The following is a 13,933-nucleotide window of genomic DNA, read 5'->3' on the forward strand; positions in this document are numbered from 1 at the left end:
CAGGCGTGCAACACTGTACCTAATATGTCTTTTTATTTTAATCTGTCTGCTGTGTTCCATGTGGTTCTGAGTTTTATTTCCACAATTAATGATGTTGAAAATATTTTTTTTGTTTTGTTTTTTTTCGAGACAGGGTTTCTCTGTGTAGCCCTGGCTGTCCTGGAACTCACTCTGTAGACCAGGCTGGCCTCAAACTCAGAAATCCACCTGCCTCTGCCTCCCAAGTGCTGGGATTAGAGGCGTGCGCCACCACCGCCCAGCGAAAATATTTTTTCAAGGTGAAATTTCTATTCTATCTTTTGACAGTTTTTGTTTTTATTATTAAGTTGTAAGAGTTTATCTATTAATAGACTTTGCTTTAGATTCTGAGTGCTTTTGATTCCTCTTCAAAGACTTCAGAATGTCGTCTTTAATAACACTTTCTCAGATTTCATACTTAGAAGAGTTTCTATGATCAATTCTGTACTTTTTAATAGTAATCTTATGAAAATTTTTTATTTTTAAAAAAATTAACTTATATCTATGTGTCTGTGTGAGTCTCTGCCCACATGTGTGCAAGTACCCAGAGGTGGGAGGAGGGCGTCAAGTCCTCTGTTTGTGAGCTACCTATAACGGGCGCAGCATCTGAACTCAGGTCCTCTGGAAGAACAAGCTTAACTGCTGAACCATATCTTCAGCCCCTGAAAAGCTTGTTAGAAATAAAATAAAACAAGTTAAACAAGCAAACAAAAAACAAAGCAAGTAGTGGAGACTTCAGTCTCTAAGAATACTATCTGGAAACATTCCATCTTATGTATTTGAAATTGTCTCTTGTTTTTTAAGAATGAGTATTTATAAATCCAAGAAACTTATATTTTAGATATTAATGTTTAAAATATTCAAATTACTACTTATTATAAATCTTTATCAGATTTAAAGATGTATTTTGTTTATGTTTATAATTTTAGGATGCTTTTTTAAAAATTCTTCGAAATGAGGGCATAAAATCCCTGTGGAGCGGCCTCCCTCCTACTCTGTAAGTTGAAACTCACTGTGTTTTCTATTGTTGTGATCGGCATGGTTGAGCAAATCTTTCATTCCCTGAAGTACTGTTTTATGAGTTTCACACTATACATTTGATGTTCTAGAAGGACTCATAAAACCCAGGGAAGATTATATTCATGTATATGGTTCATTACAGTTAGAGCATACATACATCAGCAGATGACATATGACTTTTGAAAATTCTTTCACTGGCATAGCACAGGATGTACTTATTCTGGCAACGAGTAACAACAGGTTGTGAAGTGCTTTTGCCTTGGAAAACTCACCTGACTTTCAGAATGTATAGTGGGTTTTTTTTGTTTGTTTGTTTGTTTGATTGGTTGGTTTTGGTTTTTCAAGACACAGTTTCTTTGTGTAGCCCTGGCTATCCTGGGACTAGCTCTGTTAGACCAGGCTGCCTTGAACTCACAGAGATCCACTTGCTTCTGCCTTCTTAGTGCTGGGATTAAAGATGTATGCCACCACTGCCAGTATGGATAGTTTTTATTGCATGTTTACATAGTTTTTGTCTGTTTATTTGAAAATAAATGATTTGATACTTTTCTTCTTGTTGTGCTAAACCTGTAAAGTATGTTGAATATTTATACATCCAATTCTAGTTCTCTACTAAGTACAAATTTATGAATGAATAGAGTAAACTCAAAAAACTGAATGTAAACACTCCAGCAGATGTTTTGGCTTCTTCTTGTCTTCTGTATGGAGGGGATTACTCAGCCTTGAGGAATATTTGAGGCACGTACCTAAGTGCCTAAGATGATAAGCTTAGTGACAGCTCCAGGGTCAGTCCTGTTTCTAAATTCTTAGCATGGACTATCTCTATAGAATATAAACATTCCGAGCTATGGGCTGTCACTGTGATTGTGATGACACACCATAAACAGAAAATGCTTTCTTGTTGCACTAGTCTGTATGACGCACTGGTGCCTGAAATTTATATTGATATTTTAATAATAATTCCCTTTAATATTTTCACTTTAAGTGTCATCAGAATTCCCTCACAACTAATATATATAATCCTGGCAGTGTAATTGTAATTTACCTCTACTTATGAAGAGCTGTGATTTATGAGCTGTGGTTTAAAACTGTTTTACAGTTATTCTTGAGCTTTTAAGAGAAGTTGGTGTTGGGAAGATGGTGGTAGCATGCTCTCCATGGAAGCCTGAGGACCTCACTTGTGATGCCCAGCACCCACTCTAAAATGTCAGGCACATGGGGAACACCTGTAATCCAACCAGGGGAGGCAGAGACAGGCGTGCTCTTGCTGCTTGCTGACCAAGCAGTTTAACCATCAGTGAGAGACCCTATCTCAAAAAGAAATCAGATGGAAAGCAACTGAGCAGGACATCCAGCTCTGACCTTCTTTCTTTCTGCATGTTTACACACAAGCCTACATAGGTGCATATAATACACATGTATACTCAGACATGCGCACACTCAAATTTCACTCATGGGGTAATTATAATAATAGGAGAACTTAATAGTATAGTTGAGACCTTTTGATAATTCTGAACATATTTTGTGTATGCTTCTGACAGAGTGATGGCAATTCCTGCCACAGTTATTTATTTTACCTGCTATGAACAATTAAGTGGTTTTCTGAAAGCCAAATTAGGAGAAAATGAAACTCGAATACCAATAGTTGCTGGGATTGTCGCCAGATGTAAGTAATGATCTTGTTTTTATTTAGATTTCTACTTAGAACATCTAAATTCTGATATTTACAGAGAGTCTGTGTAATGTTCGGGATATTGGTCTGATGTGTTTTGCATTCTAGTTTGTGGTAATTGTTGATATCTATACAAGTCATGTAGTAAGTAGGTGATTGTCATTGAGAGATAGAATTATCTCATTTTTATTGTATCTTAGTTATTGAGAGTGATGGCAGAATTGATTCTTACCTAAAATTTTTAACATATCTGAATTCATACATAACTCAGGCCAAAGCTTTTGTAACGTTTTTTATAAACTCTAGGATTTAGAGCTTAGTCGGGAGGAAGATTGCCTCTGTGTAGGACATTCTCTGTTGAATATGCGTATGCTGGGCATGGTAGCACGTGATTTTAATCCCAGTATGTGGGAGGTGATCTCTAAAGGCCTAATTCTATATATTGAGATCTGTCATCAAAAAAAGAGAAGAAGAGAAGGAGAAGTAGTAGTGGTTGTTTATTTGCAAATACTGGCTGTGATTTTAATGGTTCTCTGGTTGACTCTAGAATTGTTAGTATTATCCTTGAAAGCGTTGAAACCAAGAAAAAGGTATATATTTATTTGACACATTTAGGTATATATTTAATCTTTATAGGCGTTAAGAATAAGTGAGGATAACAGACACATGGACTTGATGCAGGAAGGGAAAATCCGGGGTCAGAAAGATTCAGGGAGGATGCGGTCACTATGGAGACAGGGAAGGGAGCAGAAATCACCCAAAACAAACATCTGTAAATGTCACATGTGACCTTTTACTTTGTCAGCTAATTAAAATTTTTAAAATACACAGAACATAGGCTTAACCTGGCAGTAGAGATCCTGTGATCGCAAAGGTGATTTTTCCAGGGTGAGGCTCACTCACTGCATTCCTGGTGTGCTGACACCTGCAATTTCTCCAAAGGAAGGAAATTTGAGGGCACAGTTTGTGGTAGTGGGAAGCGGGAGATTATAAAACAAAACATATGAGCATTAGTTTTTGCTCCCAGCATGTATGCTTTAATTTGTGTGTTCTCCTGTTTGTATTAGTTGGTGCCGTGACAGTGATAAGTCCATTAGAATTGATCAGAACCAAGATGCAGTCTAAGACGTTCTCTTACAAGGAACTGTATCGATTTGTGAGCATGAAAGTGTCTGAAGACGGGTGGATTTCCCTTTGGAAGGGCTGGGCTCCTACTATTCTTAGAGATGTGCCTTTCTCAGGTAGGATTTGTCTTATTAGTAGCTGTGAATTTTTAAGTAGCTTTGTCTTAGGTCATATAGTTTAGCTAGGTTTTAAGAGTAATTATTTTTTCTGTATTGACCACAAATTTGTAGTTCAGTATTTGCATTTCAGAACTATACAAGCCTTTATTGATTAAACAGCTTCTAATTCAGGTCCTTGTATGTAACTGCTGCTAAGCATTCATTAAAATGTATTCATATTCCGATAATATAAACTACTTTAACATTATCCTAAATTAAATAAATCATAATATAGCAAGTAAAATACAAATCAAAATATTATAAATGTACTTAAAACCATCTTTAAATTAACTGAACTTAATTTTTTAGAAAAACTAAATACTAAAAACTTCCCATTAAGTATTCGATAAGAGAATAGGTAATTATCAAATAGGTAATTATCTTGACTTTTACTTTATTGAGACATAAAGTTAGTAATCATAGTCTCCTCTGCCAGTTTACTTTTACAAATATACTCTGGTTTGTGAAAAGAAACCCAGATACATGTTTACAAAATGAATAGCTCTGAACTTGCTTCCTATGAGCTTGAATGTTTACTGTGTTAGATCATGATGCTGTTTGTTACCCTTGCACTGCTGCCCCACACCCTACCCCCGGTGGTATAGCAGTTGGTCCTCTCCTTCAGCTGTGTGGGTTCTGGGTTTATTCAGGTTGTCAGACAGAGCAGCAAGCGCCCCAACCCACTGAGCTATCACACTGTCCCCGTACTGAATTCTTTCATCTTATTGGCTATAAAAGTTTCCAGTTTATTATGTTTAAAAATACATTGTTCAGTTTTGATCTTTAAAACCATCTTCTTTCTACTCAAAAATTTCATAGTTTTGTAGATAACTGTTTTCTTTCTTTTTTCTCTTGTATATTGTCTTAGTCTGGTTTTTATTGTTGTGAAGAACAACAAAGGAAACTCTTACAAAGGAAAATATTTAATTGGGGCTGGCTCATAGTTTTATACGTTCAGTCCATTATTATCATGGCAGGAAGCATGGTAGCAAGCAGATAGACTTGATGTGGAGAAGGAGCTGAGAGTTCTCCATTTTCATCCCAAGGTTCCAAGGAGAGACACTGGCCAGACTTGAGCTTATGAGATCTCAGAGCCTACCTCCAGTGACAAAGCCACTATCACGTATATGTATAGATAAAGTAGGACTGCTATGAAAATCATTTATGTAGCTTCTTATTGTACCTATGCGACAGTCTGCCCATATTGAACAGTGAGTCTTCCGTTTATTTTATTTTATTTTATTTTTTTGTGGAGACAGGGTCTCTCTCTGTAACCCTGGCTGACCTAAAACTTAATATATAGACCAAACTGGCCTCAAATTCATAGAGATCTGCCTGCCTCTGCCCCCTGAGTGTTTGGATTAAAGGTGTGTGTCATTATGCCCAACTGAAAGTGACCCTTTTTAAAAAGGGATTATAACCAAGTGTGATGGCTCATGTCTGTAATAGCAGCATTCGAGAGACTGGGACAGGAGGATGACCGTGAGTTTGAGGCCAGGCTAGATTAGACTGTAAGACCCTGTATCAAAAACAAGCCTGAAGAGATGCCTCAGCATTAAGAGGATGTGCTCTTTCTGCAGAAGGCCTTGTTTAGTTCCCATCATCCACATGGCGACTCATAACCATCCTGACTCCAGTTCCAGATCTGACACCCTCTTCTGACTGCTGTTGGCACTTGGCATGCCAGACATACATACAGGCACATAAAATAAATCTAAAATTACTTAAAATAACAGAAGGATCAAAAATAGGACCAGCAAGATAATTCAGTACTGCTTGCTGTCAAGCCTCACTACCTGAGTTCAGTCTCCAAGACCCACCTAGTCGAAAGAGAGAACCAATTGCTGTCAGGGGTTCTCAGACCTCCACATGTGGACTGGCACACCCCCACACAATGAATAATTGTAGTAAAAAATTTAAGTGAGTGTATGGATATATACATTTATCACCAATTATGATGTTTCCTGCTGCCTTATACCTTCATAACCTGTTCATTGTCAAGGTTCTTAAATTATGTTTATTTGACCTTTTAAAGTATCTCACCTTGACCTGCATTTCAGTGGTTACTTACAAAGGTTGGCATTGTTTCATTGGCCATTTGTTTAGAGATAATTGATTTGTGGATATGACCCAATATATAGGTCATTATCAGCATCATTCATTGAGTAACTGTAATTGTTGAAGAGATTTGCATGTATGAATTAATTTTGTCCTCCTGTTCTATTTGTCTGACAGTAATTTGCCAATAATACTTTCCAAATCACTAGTGCTTTATAAAAAAAAAAAATTTGATGGTGCCTTATTCTTTTCTAAGATTGATATATCTGTGTTAATATTTTTAAAGTGTTTCAATAACTATTTAAATTTTCTTCATAAAGGTTATATGCATTCTTTTTTATATTTTATAGGTATACTTCACCTTCCAGGTTTTGGAAGCCTTTGCTTGTTATTTTGTTGGGTATTGGGGACTGAACCTGGGTCATTGTACATGCTAGGCCAGTGCTGTCCCTTTGAGCTACTTCATTAGCCTTGCTGATTCTTTTTAAACCTGTAGCTTTACAATAAATATACTTTGTAAAGCTTTGTAGGTAATAAAGCTGCAATTGACTTTTGCCTATTAGATGATATCTAGCTACCTTTTAAAAAATGAAGAAACTCTGATTAGTGTAAACATCTTTTGAGCTTCTTTGTAGATATTGTATATTATGTCTTCAATGTTTTAATTTTCAGTTATCTTAATTTCCTTTCTTCCTATGTATTAATAATTACTTTTGATATGAGCTTGTGTTACATATCTTTTATCAGAAACACCTTTTTATCTCTGTATTTCCAAGAATTTGAGTTTGCTTTCAACAAGAGTGTGCCTTTTATCAAGTGTTTTCCGTCATTAGTAGGCTCTTCCAATGGCTTTATTAGTATAGTGTGTAGCATGAGTCATATTCAATACCCTGTGTGGCCTCTGCTGGCCCTCCAGGTCAGTGTGCTTTGTCTTCTCCTGGTCCTTAGACTGCTCTTGTCAGTAGATAGCCCTTTCCCTGGCCTTTCTCCTACTTGCCCTGTCAGGGTTTTCAGCTATATTTCAGCAAATGTAGAAGTTTTTGTTTTCTTAAAAGACTGTTACAATATTTCTTAGAATTTCAGTCCCTCCTTCTAATCCCACCTAATTTTAGGAAGGAAGGGCAGTGTGTCAAGACTAGAGTTCCTGTTTTACTTCGATTTGTGACATCATAACTCATTCTCTGAAGTCTACAATTTTTTCTACATCTGTGCTCGTTTTGTTCTCTGTTTTGCAGCAATGTACTGGTATAATTATGAAAATTTAAAGAGGTGGCTTTGTGAGAAGTCTGGTTTATACGAACCAACATTTATGATCAGCTTTACTTCAGGAGCCTTGTCTGGTTCTGTAAGTTTGTTGTTGTTATTGTTACTATTCCAGAAAATTGCTAATTAATATTAAAACGGAGCAAGATCTTATCAAGCATTTCGTGTATATTGAGAGGACACTTTTTTTCTGTTTCAAAGAAATAAATTCTCCTATTTAAACTGTTTTAAAATACGCTCCCCATCGATGTTTTTATTCTACACACGTGATTTTATTTATTTATTTATTTATTTATTTATTTATTTAATTTTATCTTTTTACACTCCAGATTTTATTCCCCTCCCGGTCCACCCTCTGAATGTTCCACATCCCATACCTCCTCCTTGCCCCCTGTCTCTATGAGGATGTCTCCCCCCAACCCCTACCTCACCAGACCTCTAAACTCCCTGGGGCCTCCAGTCTCTTGAGGGTTAGATGCATCTTCTCTGGATGAACACAGACCCGGCAGTCCTCTGCTGTATATATGTTAGGGGCCTCATATCAGCTGGTGTATGCTGCCTGGTTGGTGATCCAGAGTCTGAGAGTTCTGGGTGGATTCAGGTTAATTGAGACTGCAGGTCCTCCTACAGGGTCACCCTCCTCCTCAGCTTCTTCCAGCTTTTCCCAGTTCAACCACAGGGGTCAGCAGCGTCTGTCCATTGGTTGGGTGTAAATATTTGCATCTGACTCTTTCATCTGCTTATTGGGTCTTTCAGAGGGCAGTCATGATAGGTCCCTTTTTGTGAGTGCTCCATAGCCTCAGTAATAGTGTCAGGCCCTGGGGCATCCCCTTGAGGAGGTCTTCTCCTCAGGGTCTTCTCCATTTCCATCCCTGCAGTTCTTTCAGACAGGAACAATTATGGGTCAGAGTTTTGACTGTAGGATGGCAGTCGCCTCCCTCACTTGATGCCCTGTCTTTCTACTGGAGGTGGGCTCTGCGAGTTCCCTCTCCCTAATGTCGGGCAGTCCATATGGCAGTCCATCTGGCGTCTTGAGAGTCTCTCACCTCCCAGGCCTCTGGTACAATCTGGAGGGTCCCCACCCCCACCTCCTACCTCCTGAGGTTGCCTGTTTCCATTGTTTCTGCTGGTCCTTTTCCCCCACCCAATACCAGATCATGTCCCCCTCCCCCCAAAAAAATATCCCCTTTCCCTCCCAGGTCCCTTCCTCCCTCCCCCCACCCCCATGAATGCTTTCTTCTCCCTCCCAGGTGGGACTGAGGCATCAAGCTGAAGGACCCAAATGAGGACACACATTTGCTTTTTAATAGACTTATACTGGTTACATAATTACAGGTATTACCATGATTGTGTGCGCTAATAGCACTTGTCTATAGTATTTTACAGTACGCTATGTTAGTTGATATGTTAGACTAGTCGTGGAGCCGTGGAGTTTTGTTTAGTATGTATCATCAAATCAAACAGTGTCTAGTCTCTGTTCTTGTGGTTCTTGAAAAAAAAATGGCTACTTAGAAATTTCTAAAGGAAATTTGAGAAACATTGAAACTAGAAGGGAAGAAACACAGAGGTCCATTTTTGGGTAATGGGAAGCTCATCCGTTCTCACCATACAAGTGGTACAGATTTATCTCACCACTGCTTGGGCAAGAAAGTATTGTCTTAGATCCATATACTTCCAAGATTAATGTGTGATCATTTACTGTGTGACACAGACAGATTGCACTTACAGAGCATCAAGACATGAAGTCAGTACTCAGTGTTGGAGAGGTGGAAGCAGGAAGCTTGGGTTCAGGGCCAGCTTAGACTGGTGATGCCAGCCTTTGTCTGCAAAGACAAACAAGAAAGACTTAGAGGGCTGAGTGAAGAGGTGGAACATTGTAGATAGTTGGATAAGGAAGGTAGTGCAGTAGGGGCAGAAATTAGAAAGCAGCACTCAGATCTAATGTGTGTCAGGCACAGAGATAAAAATAATTAGCATTGGAAGATGGCCTGAGGAGGCACAGGAATAGGAAGGTCTCCAGGTTAATGTTGCTACTGAACATGGAAACGTTGATTTTTAATTTAGAAATTATTGCTTACCTTAACAACTTCCAAATAAATATTTATCTGAGCACTAGGAAAAGCTCATGAATGTGATGGTGCCACAGAGCGAGCTGTCCTAACTCTTGTTTAGAATGTGTGGTAGCAGCCTGTCGTCTCCACATGGTTGATTGTGGAGATGAGAAAATGGCAGTGCTTTCAGACTAGCTGCAATCTTTGCAACTGATCTGAAGAACAACACATTGCTGAAATGATATAAAATAGAATTTTAAGAGGAAATTTGTAAATGTAGTCAGATATGAGCTAGGAAGCAAAAATAGTACATTTGGATATTATATCAGATACTAAGAGAACATTTCTAAAGGAATTAATCTTTTTCAATCTCACTTAAGACAGCATGGAAAAAGGTGATAAATTGCACCACTTTGAGAAGAGTTTAGAAATGTGATTTTTTAAACCATTGTTAACTATATATATATCCATTAAAAGGTACATAGAAGCTAAAAGTTTGAAGTATATTTTCATTAACTTTTAAATTTAAATTTTCTAATTATTTGAAAAATGCTTGCTGGAAATTTTCATATGCTAAGTACATACTGGAGAATTTCTACTTTAAAGATGTTAAAAACCTGAGCGTGATGGCTCATGCCTGTAACCCTAACACTTGGTAAGCATGGGCTGGAGTGTCAGGACTTCAAGTAGTCCTTGGCTACACAGTTGAATTGAAGGTGAGACTGAGCTACATCACACACACGCACACGCACACGGGCAGTATGTAGTATTGGTGACAGGAGAATCAGGAAGTGAGCACTGGTATAAAGCCACAGAAGTCTGGTTCTGTCTTTGCCATTGGTGGCCATGTGGTCGTGGGAAAGAAAGCAGGGACTTTTCTGAAGCTGTTCTTTAGAGTTTTGTAATGAATGAATACTTGAGATGTAACCTGTTTTCTGCATTAAAAACTTAAAGTGTATCTTATTTATTTTAAATTTCAGTTTGTGATTTTTGTCATTATCCATATTAAATAATGTGCTAATAAGATTTTTAAATGCTTTTTAAAAATTAAAAATTTAAATGAACTTTTTGACAGTTTGCAGGTGTTGCAACTTTACCATTTGATGTAGTAAAAACACAGAAACAGACGCAACTGTGGACGAATGAATATTGTAAATGTAAGTTTAATTTAAAACATTTTGAGGTGTTATTGTTTCTTCCCCTTGTGTGATTTTTATTAGGAATACATATGATCAGAAAATACTGTTGTTTTTCTTAATTATTCTTTCTTAATGAAACTGATAAAAGATGTACTGTTAGGATGGAATACCTAGAAAAATACTGAGAAAGCTTTAGAGATCTTAAAGCTTGTTTCTTGTCTGCTATCATCTAAGTCTCTTCCACAAAGAAAAAAATCTACTTTTATCATGAAAAGCTAAGTTGTTATAATTTTTCTTGTCATTTGGTTCAAAACTGTATTTATTCACTAAGTACCCTATCACTCAGGAAGCCTGGTTAGGACATATAGGAGCTTGAGGTTAACTTCAGCTAGAGAGCAGGTCAGGCTAGGCTATGTAGTCCATCCATATTTGAGCGTAATAAAACAAAAAAGGTTGAAAATAACTCCTAGATAAACAGATGCTATCTTCTTATAATGAACTATATTATTCATGTATGCTCTTATGAGGGTTTAAATGAGAATGCTCCCTATAGAATGGAACCATTTGGAAGGCCTGTTAGAGGAGGTGTGTCATAAGGGTGGGCTCTGAGAGAACCAAGGCCAGTCTCAGTGTCTCTCTGCCTATTGCCTGAGGATCAAGGAGCTTTGCACTACCACTCCAGCAGCATGCCTGTCTGCTTCCTACCGTGATCATGAACTAAGTCTCAAAAACTGTAAGCACGCTCCCAATTAAGTGCTTTTTTAAACACGAGTTGCCTTGGTCATGGTGTCTCTTCATAGCAGTAGAACAGTAGCTAGAATGGATCTGTGATACAGATTATTAAGTTGTGTTTTATGATGGTATTCTTTTTAATATAGTTCCTGAACCTTTGGATATGTCAACCTGGACTATTATGAAGAACATTGTTGCTGACAAAGGATTTTCTGGGTTGTTTACAGGTAAAAATACTTGCTTTACAGAGTCTGAACACAATCATTCGTTTTAAATCTCCTCCTACAATTAGCTTCTAACAAAAAGTGATAGGTAACATTTTATATTTATTATTTTCTCCTAAATATTGTGGTAAGTTAAATTAAATGTTCAGTAGTAGAGTTATAAAATTTGAATTTAAAGTTGGGCGTAAACAGTTTGACCTAATCTTTGCTGCCTGTTGATGATATAGAATTTGGTATTTCAGATCATTTAATTTGGTCACTATGAAGCCAAATGCTACATTAAAAAAGAATAAGGTTAAATTTGTGTTGTCTTGTTTTCCCTGTTCTCTTTCCAGGTCTCATTCCTCGGTTAGTTAAAATTGTTCCTGCCTGTGCCATTATGATCAGCTCGTATGAACTAGGAAAATCGTTCTTCCAGAAGCACAATGTTGAAAGGCAATAATTCTCATGAGGGACTTTTGACTTGAAACAACTAGAGCCAAATAAGATGAAAACTTGTAGGCAAGATGGTTTTTTTCAACATTATGATCTTACAGTGTGACTTTATCTGTCCTCCCTATAATTTCAATGAATAATAATTTCTAATCTACCTCTAAATCATAATCCTAGTTTCTGTTTTTTTAAATATTAAAAACATAATCCAGAAACTTCAGCCACTTAGTAGTCTTGCAAAGAAAGTTGCTCCTTAGCAGGACAAGGTTTCTGAGTGCATATGTCATTACACACTTCCTTGTAAATTAATGCTGGAGTGTAGGGTGCATCAGAACTTTTTGGATTGTGTACTAAGCACTGCAGTGTAGAGAGCTAAGTGCAGTCTCACGCAAACTCAGATCATAAGTATCAGCATTTCAGTAGAGAGTGGAAGAGCCGAATGCGGCATTGCTCACATTCCCCAGATGGTGCCTGTTAACTTTGATTCAGGACATTGTATTTCCTCCCTCTTGTTAGGCATCTTGTAGTGGCGTTGTGTAGTGTAGAATTTCCCTAATGAAAAGTGTAGCCACTTTATCTGGGTAAACCAAAGTATAATCATTTACATGATGTAAATGTTGACATTTTTAGTGACTAACAACACTTATCTAATATTTCTGTTGGGGGTATATTTACACTGGTGATAGTAAATATATATTTAGTAAATCTGGATCTGCAGTAGAAAACCTTGGTATACTTAGACTAGTGAAAATAACTAGATTGGGGCACAGGAATGGGCTGCTGTAACTAGCTTGCCTTCCAAGTGTCATTGTTTGTAGAGTTCTTTAGGTCAGTTCTATAACTTTTTCTACTATAATCGATATTCCCTAATCTAAAAGGCCAAAATATAAAATGCTCCAAAAATTTCAACTCTTCTAAATGATGCTGCTACAATCCCACGCCTTCCCTCAGGTGACAGCATACAGAACACAGGCACATAGAAACATAGATTGCCTTTAGGCTATTTGTATAAATTGTACCTGAAACACATAAATATATCACTTTAAGTAGGAATGAGGTTTTTTAAAATTACATTTATTTACTTGTTGTATATGTCTATGTATATATGAAGATCAGAGGAAACTTTGAGGAGTTAATTCTCCTGTTCCATGTGTGCTTTGGGATTTGAACTTAGGTGGTCAGGCTTAGCAGCAAGCGCCCTTTCCCCACTGTGCTCAGGACTGAGATGTGAAGTATGATGGGAATGCAGGGGTAGAACACTGTGGCTGTGGAATGTATAACTCAGAGTCTGACCTCTGTCTGGCACAGATGATAAATAATTTAACAGGTAAGTAAGATGGCAATGCAAGAAATGCTATTCTGTTTTACTTACCTCTATAAAGCAAAAAGCACTTTATCACGTTCTATGTGTATCCTATGAAGTATGATGTGTCCCTTCTCTGCCACAACAGCATAATGTATTTTGGTGACAATGATCTCTAGGGTAGGCGAACAAATGCATTTTGTATCATAGTGGAAAGTGTTTGTATGTTTCATCAGAAATAAACGATACATGGTTTATTGTACCATATTGTTTTACATCATAATCCTGTGTTGATTTACATTAAAAATGTGATATATCCATGTATGTATTTGTGATTTAAAGTAGTAAAATGTTTAAACTCCTGGCCCAGGGCTTCTTTTCTTTCTTAGACCATTTATGTTCTCGGATGAAAGACTCTTTACTCTTTTAATGTGCCTTAGGCAGCACAGTAGCTGGGCAGCTGCCTACCCTGCATGCTGTTAGAATCTACCTTCCTGTTGATAACCCCGAGTTCTCACTTACTATTCACTATGCTCCATCTGGGCTGTTCCTAACTCCAGTTGGGCAGCCCTCTGGGCCACATTCTCTTGGTCCTTAGCCCATGGCAGCTGTCCTCCCTCCTGCATGTTCTTCCTCTCTTCCATGGTGGCTTTGTCCTCTCCCTCCTTGTGGTCCTCTCTAAGCCCATAAACCTCAGCCCCACCTATGTCTCTTCTGCCCAGCTATTAGCAGTCCACA

General features: G+C 37.7%; 1 protein-coding gene and 1 pseudogene across 2 annotated transcripts in view; both read left to right on the plus strand.

The window, feature by feature from the left end:
- Nucleotides 1-13,559, plus strand: part of Slc25a40 (solute carrier family 25 member 40) — a 31,360-nt gene extending 17,801 nt beyond the window's left edge. Inside the window, exons 6-12 of one of the 2 annotated variants that reach the window (XM_028776086.1) lie at nucleotides 948-1,015; nucleotides 2,580-2,704; nucleotides 3,778-3,951; nucleotides 7,287-7,396; nucleotides 10,441-10,522; nucleotides 11,383-11,463; nucleotides 11,796-13,559. In XM_028776086.1, the coding sequence (XP_028631919.1) occupies nucleotides 948-1,015; nucleotides 2,580-2,704; nucleotides 3,778-3,951; nucleotides 7,287-7,396; nucleotides 10,441-10,522; nucleotides 11,383-11,463; nucleotides 11,796-11,902 (747 nt within the window). In that variant the 3' untranslated portion in view covers nucleotides 11,903-13,559. The remainder of the gene's footprint in view (nucleotides 1-947; nucleotides 1,016-2,579; nucleotides 2,705-3,777; nucleotides 3,952-7,286; nucleotides 7,397-10,440; nucleotides 10,523-11,382; nucleotides 11,464-11,795) is intronic. The other variant, XM_028776087.1, reaches the window with a different exon arrangement.
- On the plus strand, nucleotides 3,547-3,736 carry LOC114628137 (annotated as a pseudogene).
- Nucleotides 13,560-13,933: the final 374 nt, after the last annotated feature.

The sequence above is a fragment of the Grammomys surdaster genome, unplaced genomic scaffold (genome assembly GCF_004785775.1).
Source record: "Grammomys surdaster isolate TR1022 unplaced genomic scaffold, NIH_TR_1.0 264, whole genome shotgun sequence".
NCBI lineage: Eukaryota > Metazoa > Chordata > Mammalia > Rodentia > Muridae > Grammomys > Grammomys surdaster.